General features: G+C 39.0%; 1 protein-coding gene across 3 annotated transcripts in view; it reads right to left on the minus strand.

Moving 5' to 3' along the window:
- Nucleotides 1-21594, minus strand: part of GFPT1 (glutamine--fructose-6-phosphate transaminase 1) — a 51785-nt gene that overhangs the window by 16390 nt on the left and 13801 nt on the right. For 2 of the 3 annotated variants that reach the window (XM_074341264.1, XM_074341266.1), the window contains 9 exons: nucleotides 17788-17913; nucleotides 14692-14750; nucleotides 13431-13565; nucleotides 11968-12029; nucleotides 10340-10419; nucleotides 10093-10146; nucleotides 7087-7192; nucleotides 5255-5418; nucleotides 4269-4364 (listed from right to left, as the gene is read on the minus strand). In XM_074341264.1, the coding sequence (XP_074197365.1) occupies nucleotides 4269-4364; nucleotides 5255-5418; nucleotides 7087-7192; nucleotides 10093-10146; nucleotides 10340-10419; nucleotides 11968-12029; nucleotides 13431-13565; nucleotides 14692-14750; nucleotides 17788-17913 (882 nt within the window). The remainder of the gene's footprint in view (nucleotides 1-4268; nucleotides 4365-5254; nucleotides 5419-7086; nucleotides 7193-10092; nucleotides 10147-10339; nucleotides 10420-11967; nucleotides 12030-13430; nucleotides 13566-14691; nucleotides 14751-17787; nucleotides 17914-21594) is intronic. The other variant, XM_074341265.1, reaches the window with a different exon arrangement.

The following is a 21594-nucleotide window of genomic DNA, read 5'->3' on the forward strand; positions in this document are numbered from 1 at the left end:
TGAAAAGTAAATTAAATTAACTCACAACATAACTGTCCACCCCAAACTTGTAATTAACCTTCCTCCCCACTCCCCCCAGCATGCCCACACAACTACAGTACTTACCACACTCTACCTTGTTCGGTAGTTTTCACATTCTCTTTAGATTAAAAGTTATCTTAAAGGCAAAACTATAGGGACACAGACGGTAGACCAGCAGATGCTGCTGGCGGATGTGGGGAAAGGGCTGACTGCAAAGGGGCATGAGGAGATCCCTAGCGCGAAGGACCTGTGCTGGGTCTGGACTGCGGGTTATTCAGGATTATGACCATGTTGTGGAAGTTTGCCCAGACTCACTGAACTGTGCACTAAGAATGGTCAATTTTATTAAATCTAATTATACCTCCGTAAGTCTGCCTGGGTAAGAAAATCATTTTAGTTATGTCCATTTCCATCACGAGCCCAGAACAGCACTCCGACCACGATATAAACCACTCTCCTCTCAGTCTTACCTGTCTCAGCAAACGCCACCCGCATTCATCAACGTCCGAGTCACCCGCGACTGCTCCACGACCAGGGCGCAAGCAAGTCCCGGGAGCCCCCCACCAGGCTGCACCTCTAACGTCACCACCCGAGCCGGCAGCCCTCCCCGGACGACAGCCACGTTCTCCCGACTCTGCTCTCCTCCTCCGGGAGCCTGTTCTCCACACACAGCCAGAATAACTTTCTAGAGGGATTCTTTAAAAACACAACTCTGACCTCAAAACCCTCTAACGGGTCTGTCCGCTCTCTTTTTCTGTCTCTACAGCCACGTATGCGTTCTTCTCCGATGCCTTGTCCGCAGACCCTGCTACACAAGGCTAGTTTCCTACCTGTGAGAAACTTTCATCCAACAGTCATTCAATTATTCAACCAGCACTCTGAGCACCTGCCAAGTGACTATACTGCCCCAGACAGCGCAGCCACCAGACAGCTCAGCACACAGCCGACAGACACCCGGGGCAGCATCTTCCTGCGTCCGACCCGCCGTCCGTCCGTCCGTCTGCTCTGCCCCCACTCTTCACCTCCCCGACTCTTTCCTACCTGAACCAGTGATAATATGGAACCAAGCTCTATGACTTGCTTTTATATTTTTGAGTAATTTTTATGCTTTTCCTTTTAAATTTCAATACTGAGAGGGTATTGTGATATTTCTCTATTTTAAGAAATTAGTAAAGTGGAAAATAAAACATGAAAAGCTTCACCGGCTTCCCAAATAACTGAAATGAAGTCCAAACTCCTCACTACAGCCTTTGAGTGGCCACACGCCCTGTCTCCTGCTCCGCTCTGACCGCATCTCCCGGCACGTCCCCTCTCACCCAGGCCACTGCAGCCAGACCGGCCTGGCCCTCTGGCTGCTCCTTTTCATGTACCTCTGCCTACAGTGTTTTTCCACGGGCCTCAGCATGGGTTGAAAAGATGTGGGAAGAAAGGAAACCACAAGGGAGAGAGGGGAGTCATGCGAAGGCAAACCGGTTTGGAGATGACCAAGTATAAAGCAGTCGGACAATCAGAGGGACTTGTGTTTCAAATGATGACCAAGAATGACAGGAGGCAAGATGCTGAGATCAGCCAGTCACAAGTGTTTCCCTAACACTGGTCCCAACAAACTGCCTGCTGGCTGAGGGGAGTCTGGGACAGCTCTGGAAGGAGTCACCCATGGTCTGAACTGATGCTTTCGAGAGAAGCCTACTTCTGAGAAGCTAGGCTGGTACTGACGGCAGCAGCCGGAGTGCCTGGAGGACAGGGGCAGGCTGCAGCACTCTCGGGACAGCACTGAACACAGGAGCTAGTCTGGCTCTGAAAAGGACTAGCAGCGTGACCTTTGGCAAGACATTCATATGGACAGAGGCTGATTTCCTTACCTTAACAATGAAAAAAGGGTAACGGCTATCCTGTTTATATTACAGGACTTTTATGAGGAACACATACCATAGATAAAAGTTGTAAAATCATGACTTCTCAAAGTTTATCTCATTCCCTTCCCTTAGAAAACAAACCTTTTTCCTAATCTTATTTCCGTCCCATTTACTGCTACTCTCCCAGTTCTTCCAGCTCAACCATCTTCAACACCCCCTCTCCCCAGCCCAGGCAGATGCAGGTCCTGTTGCAGAGAGCTCCTGTTTCTTCCCTGGTCCCCGCTTCCCTCCCCTTCCCCACTGCTTTACCCCAGACGGGACAACATCCTAACTGGCAACTGCAGCTCAGCCTTTTGCTCCTTCAACGCATACAGGAGACCGGTACCCAGGTCACCTCGGTAAAGCTATGATCACCCCTGGCTCCTAAGTCTCCTAATAGCTGTGCAATTTCTACAAAGTGAGGTACCCCTCATACCCAAAAGAACGCATCCAAAGCTCTCCTTGGTAGTTCCTCCGACCTTCTTTCCTAGACTTACTGCTCGCTAATCCTTTTGAAGTACTAGATGTGGCAGACAAACTGGACTGCGTATTATTCCACAAATAAATTTCTGATGGTTTTCCACTATCTTCCCTTAGCAAATGTGTTCCACCCAGTTGCAATGCCCCCATCTTATCTTCACCTATTCAAATCGTTCAAAGCCTTTAAACCCACACTCGCCTACTTCACGGAACCTTCTCTGGCCCCCGAAGCCCCTGCCCACAAACAGATTCATCCTCTGCTTTCTCTAAATTCAACATTAAACTTGAAACATTTCAACATTAAACTGTGTTTCTAATGCCATTTATCACAGTTTATCTTTCTTTAAACAGTTAATTATATATGCATTCCTCTTCAAAGAACCTCAAGGAGGAGACCACAGCAGAGGTAACTTTCCCACAGTCCCTGATACGTTCTCCATGGTTCTCCGCACACAGATGTTCAATTCATGATTCAGCCTTCAACAAACCTCTCCTGCTGAGAAAGAGTGTGCTGCCACTCAGAAAAGTACACAAAAACAGCACTTACTCAGAGAAATTATTCTCTATCAGCAGAACGTGGCACAAAGGAAAAGACACTTAATATTTATGAATAACACAGATTCAGGAAAAGATTTCACATCAAAAACTAATTCCTAACACTGAGAAGCTTAGCTCAAAGCCTGTTTGCTGAACTGTTTATTTAACTGGTCATGACGAAAGAGGAGTGTTCTGAAAATCTCATTCAGCAATCAACAGTTTATGGACGTCCTATGACCACAGACAGTCAATCTCAAACTCATCTCAGCAAAGTGCAAAAACTCCTGCAACACAAGGCCTAAAGAAAATTTCCAGGAGTAAGACCAGAGCTGCACTCTCACCCCTACCTTAAACACGCAGGAAGGGACAGATTATCCCATAAGACATTAGGCCAACACCTGGAAAACCTCTAGGAAGTTCACACTTGACTCATTTATAAACTGGAGAGAAAAGCTAGGCTGCAGAGATACAAGTAAGCTGCCCAGCAAGCGGACCGGGTCTCATTCCTCTGAGAATCCACGGCTCTCAGGACGGTCCCTGGTACACAGCAGGCGCCCAATAAAGGATTTGTGAACTGAAAAGAAGTTAAATGTTTTAAGTGGTACACTAAAGGACTTTTTTCCAGGAAAATTACCCTAATATTCCCATAACTGACAACAACTTTCAAATGTGACTTTCCAGCCATTTTTTATATTTTTCATAACCAGTTTATTAATATTCAGACCATAAAATTCACCCTTTTAAAGCGTACAATCAGTGGTGTTTAGTACATCCAGAGTTGTGCAACCATCACCACTATCAAATTTTAGATTTTCATTAACTCCCCAAAAAACTCCATATCCATTAGCAGTCACACACTCTCCATCACCCCCATCCCCTCAGCTCCTGGCAACCATTACTTATTATTCCCTTATTTTTCACTGTGGTAAAATATACATAACATAAAATTCAGCATTTTAACAATTTTTAAGTGTACAAATCAGTGGCATTAAGCGCATTCACATGGTTGTGCAACCATCCCCACCATCCATCCCAGAACTTTTTCATCATCCCAAGCTTAAACTCTGTACCCACTAAACACCGACTCCCCATTCCCCGCCTCTCCCCAGCCCTTGGTAACCCATCATCTACTTTCTGTCTCTATAAATCTCACTAACCCAATGCACCTCGTATCAGTAGAACCATACACTGAAGGATTTTTAAAAGAGGACTGGACTCCTCTGATGGCTTGCAGTGGAGTGGTTCTAAGGCTATAAAGGACAATGAACTTGCAGGCTGTCAATGCCAACCCCCACAGGAGACTCTGAAGCAATAAAATAACTCTTATGTAATTACCAGTGTAGTCATCAAAGTTGACTCTTCCTCTCATTGTGTTCACCACTGACTCTGGCTGCTCAAAAATCTCCTTCTGCATGAATGAACTGAAGTTGCCTAAAGTAATATAAATTGTATCATTAAAACAAAAAAATAACAATCCAAAGGATTAGAAATTTGTACACAACTGAAAGTCTTTCTCCTTTAACAGAATCTTAGTAAAAGAAATGAAACAAAAGGTCATGTGATAGAGAACAATATTCATATACGATATTTTACCGTATGTGAAGAAAACTGAGCAAGGAAGGAGGAAAAACACTTTTATTAACTTCATACCTCAAATATGCAGCTACAGCAAAACGGGGGAGTGGGACAGGCTTACATTTTAGATCAGATCTAGGTTCCAATCACCGTTCTATCGCTTACTAGCTAAGCGGCTCTGGGGAAATTCCTTAATCTGTAGAATAATGTAGAATAGCAGCCGTTTCATAGCATTGCAGTGTAGTAAAGACCTGACATATAGCTGTTATGCAATAAATGTGGCTTGTTTTTCACCACAATCCCATCAGAACGGGAAATAAAAACCACAATCACAGTATCAGAACAGTTAACAGCAGCAAACATCGCATCGGGCTCACTAAGCACGTCGGGCACGGTCCGAAGGGCTTAGTCCCCAGACAACCTTGAGAAGTGAGTCCCACTATCCCCACTTCACACACAAGAAAACTGAAGCACAGAGAGAAGGAGAGAGGAAAAAAGAACAGAACACAAACTATGTTTACAGAGTGTCTTAAAAATATCAAGTACTATTTAAATAATCAATTTCTTTTTAATGTTAGAAACAACTCACCATGAACAAGTTTGAAGGGGAAGTCATGTCAACCAGCAGCTATGTTTTCTGAGGTTATCCCTTCACTGATAAGGTGGAAGGTTTTGCTCACATTGTTATCAGATTCCTTCACTAAGACAGGAAGGACGCCAAGCTATAATATGACAAAAACGGTCACCTTTCATGATCTGCTGAAGTTCCATCTGGAGGGTTTGCACAGCTCGTCCGGGGTGGTCTCCTGCAGTCCGCTTAATTCGATGGATGGAGAGACGGCCGTCCACCACCGCTGCAACGTCGTCATCTTCAAGAAAGATGACGCGATTGGTGTGCTCTATGACAGCACTACCGGATGTTCAAGGAGACAGTGCGATCAGTAATCAAGGATGATGATTATAAATATAACTATCATTAGGACAAAAGCACCACATTTAAACACAAACTCCATCAACCTGCAGTATCTCTGGTAACCTTCTGGTTACCAATGCTGTTCCCTACAGGGGAATGAAGGAGAGGGGTGGTCACTGTGGACAGTGCAGAAAAGGTGCTGTGCGTGGCAACCAAAACCAACTTATATCAGATCAGATCAGAAAGTGTGGCTATTTCCTCCTCCTTCCACCTATCACTAAGTCCCCCAATTTTAACTCCTAAATGTTTCCCAGAGCTTCGATGTCCACCACCACAAAGCAGCTCAAGCTACCGTCAGCTCCTGGCTGGATGACTGCAGAACCTCCTACCTTCCAGCCACACTCCCTCCAACCTCCCCATTTCTGCCCAAATGGACATCTAAGCAAGACTTCTCCCTCACCCAACAAACCGCTCAACAGCAAGATGCCTTCACCAGGACCCCAACCTCTTTCTCTGGCCTCACCTCCTACCAAACTTCCTCTCTCTTTTCCAGCCACACTCACATCCATCCCAAACTCCCAAGGGGCGATCCATTTGCAGAGAATGAATGTTCTTTCCTCCACCTCTTCACCCGGTTAACTCCTAATATCTCCTTAACCCTCAGTTCAAGCATCGTTCCCTCAAAGAAATGTACTCACAGGAGGGTTAAGTCACTCTGTAGCTCTTGTCATGGCTGGAATTCTGTACTTGGTGCCCACTGATTAAAATTTGTCTCCCCCGTTAAGGAAGAACTCCTTAAGGACAAGCAGTATTTTTATTCTTACTTACCATTATCTCCTAAGCCCAGCATGGCTTTGCTGGAGTGTTCAATGTGAATGTATGAATGAATGAAAAAAGGCTGACATGCTTCTGCAACTTCCAGTTTATTAAAGCCATAACTGTCAATTCTGTAACAAACCTACTTAGTGACACACTTCACTGACTACACACCTTACACACCTGTAAATTTTAGAAAACAGTGAAGCCTGTTTTCCTACTGAGATGACACATCCACTGCGGTCCTAAATTGCATGGTTATTCATTTTTAGATCCTCTTAATTTCAGGCACAATGAATGACTCAAATAACTGTCGGCGATTTGAGTGATTCCATTCTATCCTCATTACTACTCATATTTCATTTATAAATGCCACTAAGCATCCCACTGCCTTTTTTCTCAAAATATCTGAGTCTAGTACTATTTCCTACAGAGTGATTTCACTGCCAATTACTTCTGAATTAAAAAGTGTCCACACTGGACTAAAACTACAATACAGAGCAGCAACTAAGCTGTAATTGATGTGATCCTAAGCTATTCCCCTCTCCAACTGAAATCTCTTCTCCCTACAAAACCTGGGATGAGGCTCCTAAAAGAAGAGGGAAAAAATACACAAGCTCTGAGTCAACACACCGGAACAAGTCTCAAGGACTATTACCTCTTCTCTATAAACTGACCTACATACTTTGAGAAAATCTAGAACTCTGTCTCCAAAAAAGGTCACTTTCACATCCTTAATTAACGAAGTTCTCCTGTACCATATGACTCGATTTATACCAAAGGACTTCTTGGTTCCCTGTGGCATGAGAATCTACTAAAATTCTCTATGAATGAGCTAAGGAAGCTCACCTTGCATCAGAAGCAAAGTAATACTCCACCGCTTTTTCTTCAACAGGGAAAAGGCAAGTTGTGCTGTCCACACGAGAGAGATTGCAGCTTCCTTTCTTATCTTTGCCTAGAGCACAGAGTTCACAGAATCAGCAAACAGGCAGAAAACCATGGCCAGTGTATCAAGATATGTTCTTTTCTACAAAATGAATAAAAAAAAAAAATCATAGCAACACAAAATGATTTCAGCAACTTTCCAGTGCCAGGTAGACCACTCTACTTCCATGCAATAAGCCAACAGGAACAGACAAAGGGTGTAGAGTGAAACAGCGACTATCAAAAAGAGCGTGGCAGATCAGGGCTACCGCATACATCTTTTAATGTAGTATCGCTTTTCCAAGCAAAAGGCAAACAACGTCACTAAGTCTTTTTTTAATGTATGTATAGCCTGATCTTAATTTAACTTTAAACAAAGCTTCATGGAATTAATACGTATTAAGTTTGTATACCTAAACTTATCGTTAAAATTACATCACAAACATCAGAACTGTGCAGTGAAAAATAAAAGAGGCTAATGGCAAATTAATTTTTACGATCTCATAACAAAACTTCTCTAGATTTTAGCAGTAAGTCAGCATAATAAATCAAGATGCAGTCTACACTAATTCTGATTTAAAAATTAAACAAAGACACTTATAATGCTCTGACCATGGTGTATCACGTGTGGCACCTGCTGCTAAGGACTGGAACTATAAACCCAGAACTTCTCCTTAAAATTGGGTTTTCTTACATTTCCTTTAAGTCAGGATAAAGCATGGTCCTTGTGCAATGATTAACATCTTTTAATTCTAGCACTTTAGAATTCTGGCATCTCTATTTAATTCATCAAGCCATTGATGAAGAAGTATTTTTTCCTTTTTGCTTTATTCACAACTACAGTCAAAACTAGAAACCATAATGAAGTTTGACAAATTAGCCAAATGTAGAAAATATCTAGTAACTTAAGACTATATAAATGTCACAGAGACCCAAAAAAGCACCTTTCTCCAAGATCAGGACATAGCAGAACTTATAACCAATGGACACAATGGCCACAGAAGACCATAAATATACTTGTAAAAACTCATATTGTGTCCATCCTCTAAAATCCACATCTATAAAGACTTTGTAATAATTATTCTTAGAAACATATATCCAAAGTTCTCCACAGTCCATCATTATTTGCTGTGTTTTAGGCATGAAAACAAAACAGCTCTCCCCAACCAAGTTCAACAGCAGAAAAGATACCACACTTTGAAAAATAAGTATAAGATGACATCTCAGAGAAGGTAACCCTGTAGAAAGAGCAAACAAATCAGTGTTTGCCAGGGGCTGGGTGTGGGGACAAGGCTTGACTAGAGAGGAGCAGCTGAAGGGAACTTTCTAGGGAATGAAACTGTTCCTTATCTTGATCGTGGAGGTGGTTATACAACGTTTGTGCTTGACAGAACTCATGAAATTGTACACCAAGAAGAGTGAACTTTATGTAAAAAAGTGAATAAAACAATAAGCAAAAGGATAGGCCAGCACCTGCATTTTTTAAAATAAATACAACCAGCTTTGGTTATAAAATGTCCTACTGCGATTGAGTTTCACCATATTGTTTCTCCAAATATTAGTTATTTCATTCTTCAAGTAACAAGGTATATTTAATCACAATGTTTAGAAGAACTTGAGGTATCACTGCCTATTTAAATGAAAAGAACATTACTACTTGACATCCATATGACTCTCAGAATCTGTAAAATCTCTTTGGATACATTGATTCTCTCATCTGATTTTGATTTAAGTGAAATACAATTATTATCATCCAGGAAAAAAATAGCAAACTGAAAGCCAGTCCAGTGTCTCCCTTTACACAGCCTTTACACTCTCCTCTTAAAAGGCTGTACTTTTTAAACTCTACTCAGCCACACATTACCTACCAACTAGGAGCTAGAGAAATCAGGGTTACTAAAAGACAAGCCCTGATCTCAAAAAGATCTGTCTTGTGATCAGTTTTTCTTCCAACTTAAGACTTTAGCCAATGTCTTTCCATTGCTTCTAAAAGCAGCCTAAGTAATGTGCAAGGTAACATATAAGCAGTAAATACACACGCAGAATTATTAACAGAAATCTGCTCTGGATCCAAGATTCATACTGGTAGTTCTTCTTCTGAAAAGAGAGGAGGTAGGAGGAGGGAAGTAAGAAGTTCTAACATCTCAGGAATGAAGGTTATTTAAGGAAATGACTTTCAGCTCTAGATAAAGCAGTGAAAGCAGTCACTATTTAAAGATAAATAAGTTTAGAGTACTTTGCTAAATTTTTCCAAGAAACCAAGAATTATGCATTAATAATATGGGTTTTAATTTCCTAAATTTACCACTCCCTGAATCTTTTACATGGAAAGCTTTTAGTAAAAAAGTAAATGAAAGGAGCCCACCATTTTTAATCTAATTATAACAATAAAATGATCCTGTTTGTATAGCTGAAAAGATAAACTTCAAATTTTTTTTAAAAAAAACCAAGAATTCCAAATTCAAACAAAGCCAGTAAGAATATCGAATGTAAATCTAAAAGTACAATATCATGCATAAAATAAAAACCATTTAAACATATTTTAATTTAAAAGTCAGGCTAGATTATTCAAATAACTACCACAGAGTTCAACCTATAATAGCCTAGCACACAGTGCTCTTGTCCTAATCTTAGCATCTTATTTATAATAATGTATTCTATATGATTTTAATTTAAAACAAAGAAAAAAACTTTACAATGTCAACTGTTTTCTCAAATCTCAGATTTTTAAAGAAACAAATTATTAAATGCAATTTTCTACGCCAAAAGCAGACAGACAAAATATATTCTGCAAATTAGAAAAATAATGTCAAAATGTTTCTCCATAAAATAAGCACATTTTTAGAGGCCCAGCACATTCACTCCAAGAACAGAATTAGTAAACAAAAGAGGATAAGATTCCTCCCCATCCATGCAGAGTGCATTTCCCACCTCTTTCTCCCTGTGATCCCCACCGTGTGAATTTTGATCCAATCTGAGTCCTAGCTAAGGATATACAACAGAAAAAAAACCTACTTGTCAGAGAAATCACAAAAAATCATCTTTTTCACGTCTAGACAGAACTTTATATACGAGTGGATCTGACATTTACATTTACTCAATTTACAGAAAACAATTCTTTATATCTACTGCACTCAATTGACACATTTTCCCCACGGCATGATGTAGTAGTTTTTACCTGTTCTGTAAAGTATTGGAATGTGGTCAGTAGACAGTTTATGTTCACTTCGTACACCAATCAACAGAGGGCTACCTCGTCTGTCAGTACGAAATTAAAACAGAATTAAACCATTTTTATAAATAATGCAGTAATGATGTAAAATTTAAATACGATGAGGGAACACTCTTCAAATAATGTTTAAATTCTCCCTCCAAGTTTGACTTCCGATATAACAAAAGAACGACATAAACATAATTTTAAAAAAATATTCCGTAACAGAGGTCAGCAAACTATGACCCACAGTCTAGGTTTGTCTATTTTTATTGGAACACAGCCATGCCTGCTCTTTTGCACATTTCCTATGGCTGCTTTCACATTACAACAGCAAAACGAAGTAGTTGCCACACAGGCAACATGGCCCAGAAAGCCTAATATATTTACTATCTGGCCTGTTACAGAAAAAGTTTGCAGACCCCTGTCCTACAAAAATGCGTTAAAAAGTTCTCTCCTTTTTTTTTTTAATTTTTTTAAACAATTTTTTTATTGAGTTATAGTCAGTTTACAATGTTGTGTTAAATTCAGTGTAGAGCACAATTTTTTAGTTATACACGAACACACACATATCCATTGTCACATTTTTTTTGCTGTGAACTACCACAAGATCTGGTATATATTTCCCTGTGCTATACAGTATAATCTTGTTTATCTATTCTGCATATGCCTGTCAGTATCTACAAATTTTGAAATGTTTTCTCCTTTTTAACGTTAAATGGAACACTTCTTTCGATATATGAACAATATATGAGTGTCTAGCACCTTCTCTCTAGTCATCCTGACTTCATTGTACAGACAGGTCTCTCTCCCAAGTCTTAGGGCTCCGCATTGTCCTAAAAAGCACTTCAGAATTAGGCTTAACTATCCTGGCAAAAGTCGTGATGGCATACAATTATCTCAGACTCTGTGTAGAATATACAGTTCCAAAAAATATGGATAAAGTTAATGCTTTGGATTTGAAATTACAGAATATTCAATAACCAAATTCACAAAGTAACAATGGTTTCCCACTACAGACAAAAGGCCAATTATAAATGCCAAAATGTATTCGCTTTGTTAAGGAATTCTGTTAAGCGGAAGAATGGTAAAACAACAAACAAGAAGGAACATATGAAAATAAACAGTTGGCTTCCCATATGCATGGGCCCCATATCTGCAGATTCAACCAACTGTGGATTGAAAATATTTGGGGAAAAAAAAATCCAGAAAGCTCCAAAAGCAAAACTTGTATTTGCTGCATACTGGCAACTATTTACATAACATTTGCACTGTATTTACATAACACATTGTATTAGGTATTGTAAGTAATCTAGAGATGACAAAGTGTTCAGGAGGATGTGTATAGGTTCTATGCAAATACTACACCATTTTATATAGGGGACCGGAGCATACACGGATTTTGGTATTCATGGGGGTTTGTGGAATCAATCCCCCATGGATACCAAGGGATGACTATAAACTCAAACAAATATCTCTAAAAATGGGCAGAGCCTTTAAAATGAAGGGCCATTTATAGTGTACAGAGAATAAGCTTACAATTCAAAAGTTTCAAAACACATAAAATTATTAGTCATTATTAAATTTATATATACCTTGTGCCAACTGCTTGGCCAGGAAAATGAACACTTTTAAATACAAGGGCAAAAGCACCTTCCTACGGAGGGAAAAAAATGCATTAGCAATATATATACCATAATCAATTATCAAGTGTAAATGCCTAAAATATACTGACTTCAGTATAGAAATTTTTTGTTCATATAAATGCTCTTTTGCACTAGTTTATAAATGAGTCTAAATTTTAGGTAGACACTTACTCTTGGGTCTTGATGAATCCAAGACCCACTTTTTATACAAGCCCATTCTTGAAATAGGCTCAACAGATAAAAGCTCCAAAACACACCATTTGGACAGCCAGTTTTGTGCATGCTACCAGCATTTCTCAGTAGGTACCTCATCTCTCCCACACTACACGTCAGAAAGGGAAGGACAGAGTTAGAAATGATCCCAGTCTTCATACCTAAAACCCATCCTCTGGCCTAGTAACTTTACACCACTGTTAACTTCCATTCTTTCTGACCTTGATACTGGAGATAAAAGTATACACAATCACAATTATTAACATGCACACCATGCCACCCCCTCAACCCAAACTCCTCAAGGACAGGGCCTAAGGAAATCAAGAATGAATAAAGGAGAAACACAAGGTAGGAGAGGGAAGGAACAGAACAAACTGGGTTATACAATGAGTAGAAACAGGAAAAGGCTTGGAAGGCACACTACTCTGCCTTGGGGAAAAAGAAGGAGCAGGCCATTATCTTCTCCACCTTCCTGACTCCTCCTTTAGCTGTAGGCATCATAAGATTTGAGGGGAGAGGGGAGGTGAGGGTTGGACCCTCAGAGAGGTAAGGGGCTGTTAAATGGGAAAGTTAGAGTTATGAGCGGGGTCGGGGGGTGGAAGTCACTCTGTATTTGGGCCTTTGTGTATCTTTGATATCTTTAATCTTTAATTAGGGCAGCTGGGATGAGATCAAAAGAATATCACTTTTCTCCCGGGCTGGGAAATAATCTTCTGTAGAGGTACAGGGCCAAGGAACAGTCCCCATAAGGAAAACTGAATTGACTGTACTGGCTCAGAGACAGGCAGACATCATCCCAGAACAAAGAGTGTGCCTTTCGCTGAAGGTACCCTTTGCTAAGTTACTGAGACGAACACTAGAGTGAGCAAGAAGGGAGAAAGAGATAAATCCTCGACAATGTGTACTATGTATATGTTAACGTGTGGTGTGTATGAGTTTTTGTGTGTATACCCACAATTTTTGGACAAACTCTTGGATTTTGGATTATTTTTAATACCCATAACACAAAACTATAGTGAAAGCAGTAAAACCATTAAAACAACAGTCTCCCAAAATTATTCAAGTTGAGTAGTTACATATATGGGAAATAAAAGCAAAAATTACTTAAGAAATTTGCATAGTTTCTTCATATCAAAGTCAGTAAGAGTTTACTGGGATTAATGTTGGCAATGATTATCTTTAGAAGTGTGGTTTAATACCAGTTGTTGGATGACCCTCTCCACCAAGGTAGTAAAGCTGGTGTCCTGACTCTCCCGATTGTCGTACATGTACTTCACAAGCTTGGCAATTGTCTCTGTGTCCGTTTCAGATTCAAAGTCATAGCCTTTGCTTTCCTATAATTAGAAAGGAAAAACATTTTGACACATTTAAGGAAATATTCATAATATCCAAATCTTTTCTACGGAATTTTTTCCTCTAAAGTCTCATTAACTAATTTTCAATCATTTCTTGATCACCATACCCCAGTTACCCACTGTTTGAAATTAAGGTCACCATCTAATTATGGTGAATCCAAAACAGTGAGGTACCGGGGGTGAGTACAGCTCAGCGGTAGAGCACGTGCTTAGCATGCAAGAGGTCCTGGGTTCAATCCCTAGTACCTTCATCAAAAAAAAAAAGATAAACCTAACTACCTCTCCCCTATCCCCCAGAAAAAAAGCTTAATAAATATATAAATAAAAATAGTAAGGTATTCTCTGTGACCAAATATATACATATAACTATATAAATCTATATATGCCGTGTATGACTTAAATACATTTTTAAAAAATTAAAATATAATGAAATATTTACCATTCACAAAGTACTAACTCCATAATGAATATAATGATTCTTTCTTTAATGATGATATTTCACTGTCCAATACAATGGCCGTTAGCTTTACGTGGCTGTTTAAATTTAAAATGATTAAAGTGAAATAAAATTTCAAATTTAGTTCCTCACTCATCCTAGCTCAACAGCCACATGTGAACAGCGGCGACCCTACTGGGACAGCACACACAGAAGGCTTCTGTCGCTGCGGGAGGTTGAACTGGATAGGTGTGAGAAGGCACCCGTGAAGGTCACCATCATTACCATTATTATACAGTACACAGCTATTTAGGTTACAAAGCCTTCATTTAATCTGTCTTGAGTTTTCTTACATACCCTAGGATCTTTTAAAAATGACAAACAAGGTCTCTCACAATTCAAAAGACACCCCCCTCAAATTCCAATGTTATTTGAGCTTTCCGGTCATTTATAATAAAGCCAAGTAATTATTTCCTTTTCATACAAGAAACAAAAATGTTCCACTGTCAACAAAGAAAACTCCAGAAAAGCACCATACCCTTGGAACTGTCTTAGGGATTACCTGATCGTATCTAGACAGGATTTACTGCACATCCCAACAAACAGCCTCACTGCTCTAGTTAGAAGTATTCTCAAAGACTAGTGGTCTTTTCAGGTCACTTTACTTACCAAAAACTTTTTCAAGTCTTTGTAGTTGGTGATGATTCCATTGTGAATAACAATAAATTCTAAAAGAGATAAAAGAATTGATGACCAAAAATCATAGGTTTAATAAACATTATAAATAGCCATCACTGTTACTAGATTTTTCGCAAGTCAAAAAATTGCTACATGCTATATACATCTAGGTGTAATCAAGTATTATCCACTTTTCATCATCAGACTATCCTCAGGTAGACCAGCAGCATAATCTACACGTAGAAGCACACAGTGCTAAGAGGTGGGAAGAGTGGGGAGATACAATAAACTGGAATTAGAGACATCAACTTCAGTCGTGGCTAAAGTACTAGCCCAATGTTACCAAGTGCAAGAAACATGGTTCCTGAGCCCATTTCCTCATTTGCAAAATGAGAGGGTTGAACTAAATAACTATTATTCCAGCTTCTTTGTCATTCATTGTTATGCATAAGACATTCCTACCTTTAAAGAGAAAGGCTTTCAACCAAAACCAATTATCTAATCTACACTAAATGAGTTTAAAACTAAAGTTAAAGAACTTCGTAAGAAAACCCAGCTTTTAAGTTCTATAGTTTATCTATCCAAGGTCCAGAAAATTCCTAGAATATCAGATAAATGAATGTTAAAATAGCATTCCAAGATCAAATATATGTGATAGTGGAGTAATTTTCATCTTTTTTGACAAATAACTTTCAAAAATACAAGAATGTACAATCAAGAGCTGACAATATTATTTGTAGCTACTGACATGAATGTAAAGTAAAGACTACTAATGTGGATTTATTATTTGAAGTTCACGTATGGCGGTAGGGGTATAGCTTAGTTGGTAGAGTGCATGCTGAGCATGCACAATGTACTTGGTCCAATTCCCAGTATCTCCATTTAAAAAAGAAAAGAAATTAAAAGAGAAACAAAGTTCATTTAAGTCAGGAAGGAAATCACCACTTAATTCAATTTTACATGAAATTATCAAAATGTTTTTAACATATTAAAGATCTGACATTCTGGTCTGACATTAAATGAGCTTGAACTGAATGCACTACAAACCAAATGATAAAATAAACATTTCACTAGATTTCTAAGAAAGAAAAGGTACCACGAAAGATACCACAAAAATAGATCCTAAAAAAATATTTCTATGTTAAAATACAGAGGATCATAAATGGCTAATGTAAAGTCAAATTTTCTAAATATAATCTAGATAAAATTTTCCAGGAATCTTTTATAAAGACCTTGTCAATACTGAAAGTTTGAGTGGTTGTTAGCATTCTAATCCAGTTCAATAATTATGAAAAACCTAAACAGGTAGCTTCTGAATTACAAAATCTTACCTTAAAGGGATATATATACACACACACATATATGTATGTACACACACATATACATATGTATGTATTTGCTTATTTTTTTTAAATGGAAGAACAGACTCTACAAATTTTGTTTAACAGTTATACAAAAGAAGAGGTGGAATAAGGAAGAGGAAATAAGCTAGAAGCTAGGACTTATTTTCATATGCCTTTTTTATAGGAGTAACCTCAGAACTATGCAAACATTTTAAATAGTTTTAAAGAAAATTGTTTTTTAAAGAAAATCAATCCCTAAAGCTCAAAATATATTAACATAACACTGTCTCTAGCTATTACCACAGCCACATAAAGAAGAATTATCCCAAGTGACTCTAAAACACAATAATCTGATTATATATCCTTAAGAGATGTACCCTCAGGACAGAAAAAATTAACAAAAAACACTAAACATACTGTTACGGTAGTAGTGTTGGTATTATGGGTCCGTGGTATGCATATCATGCAACAGTCAAATAAGTACGTTGCTGGTGTGAAGAACTAAGTTAAGTGTGATTGACGGGAAATACACAGATCAATGAGGTTAACAGTAAAGCCTTACAGCCCCAGATATGAACTAGAAGTGTGAGTGTAAAATCATGCTGTTTTCTCTTGAAATGTATACGTGCACACATGCACACACCCACACAGGCTCTGCCCACTGAAAAGGCCCGCGCAATAAGCACTTCTAGGACCTGGTTTATAGTCTTTCAGTATCATTTCCACTAAAAGGAACCACTTAGGGCTACTCAGAGAAATGGCTGGCTCCAGGTCTAGGGCAGGCTTGATGAGCCTGGAACATCCTGCACTGCCAGAAAATAACAGACTACTGAGCCTACTGGGGTCACAACAGAAGGACTCAGGAGCCAACCTCAGGAAGCTCCCAATGACTAAAGATGCAAAAATTCGTGCATCAATATAGATACCTCAGTGTTTTGAAACAAATGAAAGATTTTAAATCCATGAATTGATAGTAATAAAAAGGAACCTCATTGTTCATCTTAGAGCATTAGAGCCACTTCATTTGGAAAATGGTAAAGGGGGGAAAAAAATTCAAACATTTATTCTGTCTTTCCTGTACAATCTGTACATCAGGGTAATCAAGCAGTTGATATGGAAAAGTTCTCTCTATAGAAGTATTTGAGATAATAAATGAAGAAGGAATGATAGTATTAGACTGTCGCCATTGTATAACCCCTAAAGAAATCATTATGCTTGGCTATGATCATCAATGACCTCTAACAATACAAAAAGAAAAATGCCCAAACATTATGCATGTAACTAAATATCATACCCATTTATAAAAAATGGAAGGGACAGAGAATCATGTTAAATGATGCCACAGGATACATGCCATTAGCAAGATCTAGACTGTAGGAAACTCTACAGGACAAATAACAGAGTACACTGCAAGGAAAAAGGAGAGAAAGGGAGAAGTCTCTTAGGAGACAAAGATACACCCATCAACTAAGTCCTTACCTTTTAGAGATATATGCTTACATATTTACAAACTAGATGCTGCTTCCAAAATAATCTGGGTCGGGGTATGAACAAACATAACTGACCATGTACTGATGTATGTTAAAGCTGAGGGCGATGGACACATCAGATTCTGCATACTCTCTACTTCAGAATATGCTTGAAATTTTCCAGATTAAAATAATGAAAACACAGAGCTTTCATTCTTCTCCCATTATTGGCCCCCCAAAAAAAAAATTCCAAGGCACACGCAATCTGTCCATACCATTATTTTTATCAGAACGCTGAGGATGGCTATTGACAGGATTGGGCTCGCCATGTGTTGCCCAACGGGTATGAGCTATTCCAAGGTGCACATCAAATTCTATATCCAAATCCATATCTTGTTGCTCTGAAGAAGAGAAAATGAAAAATTCCAATATTAAATCATGCTGCAGAGATAATGCTATAAGCTGTATTTAAATATAATTATTACAGTGCTGCTCACCTAGAATATACAATGATTGAAACTGAAGATCAGGCATATTCAAAATAGTAGTTAAAAGACTTAGAGGAGTTAATGCAGCTGAAATATTTAGGGCAAATGGTTCCAGTAACAACCAAAAAAAGGTATACAAAGAGATAAAGCAAATGTGACAAAATGCTAACATCTGGTAAAACCAGATGGAGTATATGGGTGATTAATGTACTACTCTTTCAACTTTTCTGGAGGCTTGAAAATCTTTAACTTATGGACAAAAAGAGTTAGTGTGATTTTTAAAAATCTACATTTAATTCTTTCCTTTAAAAAAATACGTATCACTTTAATTAGATATGTAAGAATAAATTTATTTTCTCAGTGCCATAACACCTTACAACTGCAATTTCTTTGGTCCCCAGTGAATGTAAACATATTTCACAATATAAACTGCAATTATGGAGAGCTTCCAAAATCAAAGAACAGTTCTTGAGAACAAAGCAACACCATGAAATCATGAAGATATAGGCAGATTCTCCTTTGTCTTGAAAAGCAGATATTCTAATTCCTTTTCCTTATAAGTTCTCTCTTCTTGCTTCTTCAGGGGGTGGGGGGGAAGTTCTAGTATTTACTAGTAATGCCCCCTTCTAACTTTCCAATATAAAATTCATTTGGCTAAGAAACCAGATAACAAAGTTTATCAGAATTAGGACTAAATTAAGAACAAACTGCTCAGAAGTCTGAATGGGAAAGTCCATGCATTTTATTAGTACACAGTCTTGGTGGGATTTATACTAGCCAATCAGAGGTCTTTCTAAAATATAAATCTGATCAGGAAACAATGCTTAAAAGCCTTGAACTGACTTCCAATTGGTTAAAATGTGGTTTGCATCCCTAGCTACCCAAATGAATCATCCTAAACCAGGTCACGAGGATTTATAAAAAGATTCTAAAATTCTAACATACAACCAGAGAACCATTTTCTCACAAGGCCTTTTCATGTTTTACGAGGCCCTTCACCATCTGGCCCACCTATCTTTCCATCCTCATCTCCCAACCCTCTCCAATTACTCCTCGAAGCTCTCAACACACAGCTAACAACAAATAACAACTAGCAAAGCTACAAAGAACAACAGCTAACATTTACTGAGAGCTTACTTCGTGCTAGTTACTAAAGACTTGTCACCACTCTAACCCTGTCGCTGGGGCCTAAGCCTCCATCAGCTCTAAACTGGCCTACTTCAACTGAATCCTAACTGGCCTCCCTGCGCCCAGTCTTCCTTCTACATAATCTAATCTTTGCACAACAACCAAAGCGATTCTTTCAAAACAGAAGTTAGATCCTGTCACTCCCCTATGCAAATTTCCTAATAGCTTCCCACAACACACACAGTAAAATCCACCATTCTTAAGACCTACACAACCAAGCCCCCAGCCACCACTCTAGCCTCATCTCCTGCCACTCTCCCCTCACTCACTAAGCTCCAGCCCCACTGACTTTCAGCTGCAAGCAGGCCCAGCCCACACAGAATCTATGCACTTGGTGTTCCCTTTGCCTAGAATTCACTCTTTCAGACAGTCCATGACCTCTGCTCAAATGTCACCTCTACCACCTTTTTCTTCATAGCACTAATCCCTACCTGACACTGCATATTTGTTTGCTGTCTGGCCCACTCACCAGACAGTAAACTCCATCTGGGCAGGGAGTTTGTTTTATCTTGTTCTCTGTCCTCAGGGCCTAGAACAATGGCTGAAATATAAGGGGCACTCAATAAATATTCATTCTGCTACTGAATAGTTAGGTACAATTGTCTCCATTTTATAGATAAAGAAACTGAGGCTCAAAGAGGTCACAGAACCTGCCCTAGGCCACAGCTAACAGGAAGCAGAGATAGGATCTGAACTCAAGTCTGGTTGACTCCAAAGCACTCTAAAAGCACAATGGTATACTCTGCTGTACTATTACAACATTTATGACATGTCAACCTGGCTTCTACCAGAATTTAAGTTCTACAGTAGCCTGTCTTACGATCTTTGAATCCTACACATTAAGCTATGTAGGGCAGATACTAAATCTTTTTGATGGCTCGCTCAATCAATGGATAAAATCTTCAATATATTCTTTCCTGGCTTAGCTGTGTTCTGAATAACAAACGCGATCTGATAAATGACTTCAGAAAAGTAAGGATTACTGTTTATCACTATTTAACAGCTCAATGCAAGCAATGAAAACATATGACTAGTTTTCTGGGCTAATTATAATTAAAAGCAGTATGTCCCCCCACATGCTGGCAAGCAACACGGGAGAAAGTAACAAGAGTCTCTAAATTGAATCCATTCTAAATTCATGGTAATTACCATAACTATATCCCTGTTGCCAAAGGAACACTATCTATTGTCTAATAAGAAAAAAAAATCATTGTTATTACAATAAGCATATTCCCCACAAGAAATATTTCACGTTTTATAAATTAATCACGACTCCAATCCTGACTCTCCCCATTCACTGTTACTCCATTCTAAAGCGCCTCGTTGAACATTGAACACAGATAACTCCACACTGTTCTCTCTTTCCTCCACTCACTCCAAGCTGCCAAGCAACACTGAAGAAAAGTCCCAAAATTCTGTAAATTGAGTCCATTTCAGATTCATGGTAATTAAGAAACCTATTTCGCTGTTGTCACTGAAAGAACATGTACCCATGCTCCTTATTCATTAAGGGCATAGCTCTCATCTCCTCGGCTCAAGACATCTTCTACACTATCCTTAAGCCTCAATCCCACCTATATAGGCCCTCAGTCTCCACCTTACTCAGGCTTCCTCCTCACCTCGTAACTGTTTTAATTAGTTTTTCTCTCACGTTAATTCCTATAAAGGCTCACTCCCTACCTGTGCCTTGACCTTTCTGAGCAGCGCCTCAGCAACTTCCTTTCTTGCACCTTCTATCTTCCCCCCCACTCCCTTCACTCCCAAGGCTTCTTGCCCTCTGTGTACCTTTTCTCAGATGTCATCCTTCTTTTTTTTTTTTAATAGTTCAAGCATATTTAAATTTGCTGGTTATAATGAAATGCTGAAATGCCTACACCTTGAGATAATAAATGTTAACATATAACCATTCGTGTTTTATACCTTTAAGAAATAAAATGTAAAAAAAAAAAATCTTTAATTGTTGTCATTCCCTAGAGCAGCAGCCCTCTTTTGTCCTTCCTCTGCCCCCAAACTTCACTGCCTTTACTGCTGACACCATCTAATGACAGTACCTGCTCCTCTGAGTTTCAATTTCCTCATCTGCAAAATGAGGATGGAAATTTTACCTTCTTCATGGGTTATGAGGACTATAGAGAGGGCACTTAGCACCGTGTCTCCCATTTAGACACTGCCAGACTGCTCTTCAAGTGATTCATCAGTTACAAATTCACCAGGAATGTCTGCAAGTACCCACTTCCCCCCTGCTTCCTGACGACGTTCCCGTAGGAGGAGGTATGTTTCAATATGCTGTCATGCAAAGGTGATTCTGGTCACAATCTGCTTTCTCTCCTTCCACACCCATCTACCAACAATGTAGATTAAAAGGACTATCTCCTATTCCATCAAACTTGCTTTCCCTACTCTTAT

The sequence above is a fragment of the Camelus bactrianus genome, chromosome 15 (assembly GCF_048773025.1).
Source record: "Camelus bactrianus isolate YW-2024 breed Bactrian camel chromosome 15, ASM4877302v1, whole genome shotgun sequence".
Lineage (NCBI taxonomy): Eukaryota > Metazoa > Chordata > Mammalia > Artiodactyla > Camelidae > Camelus > Camelus bactrianus.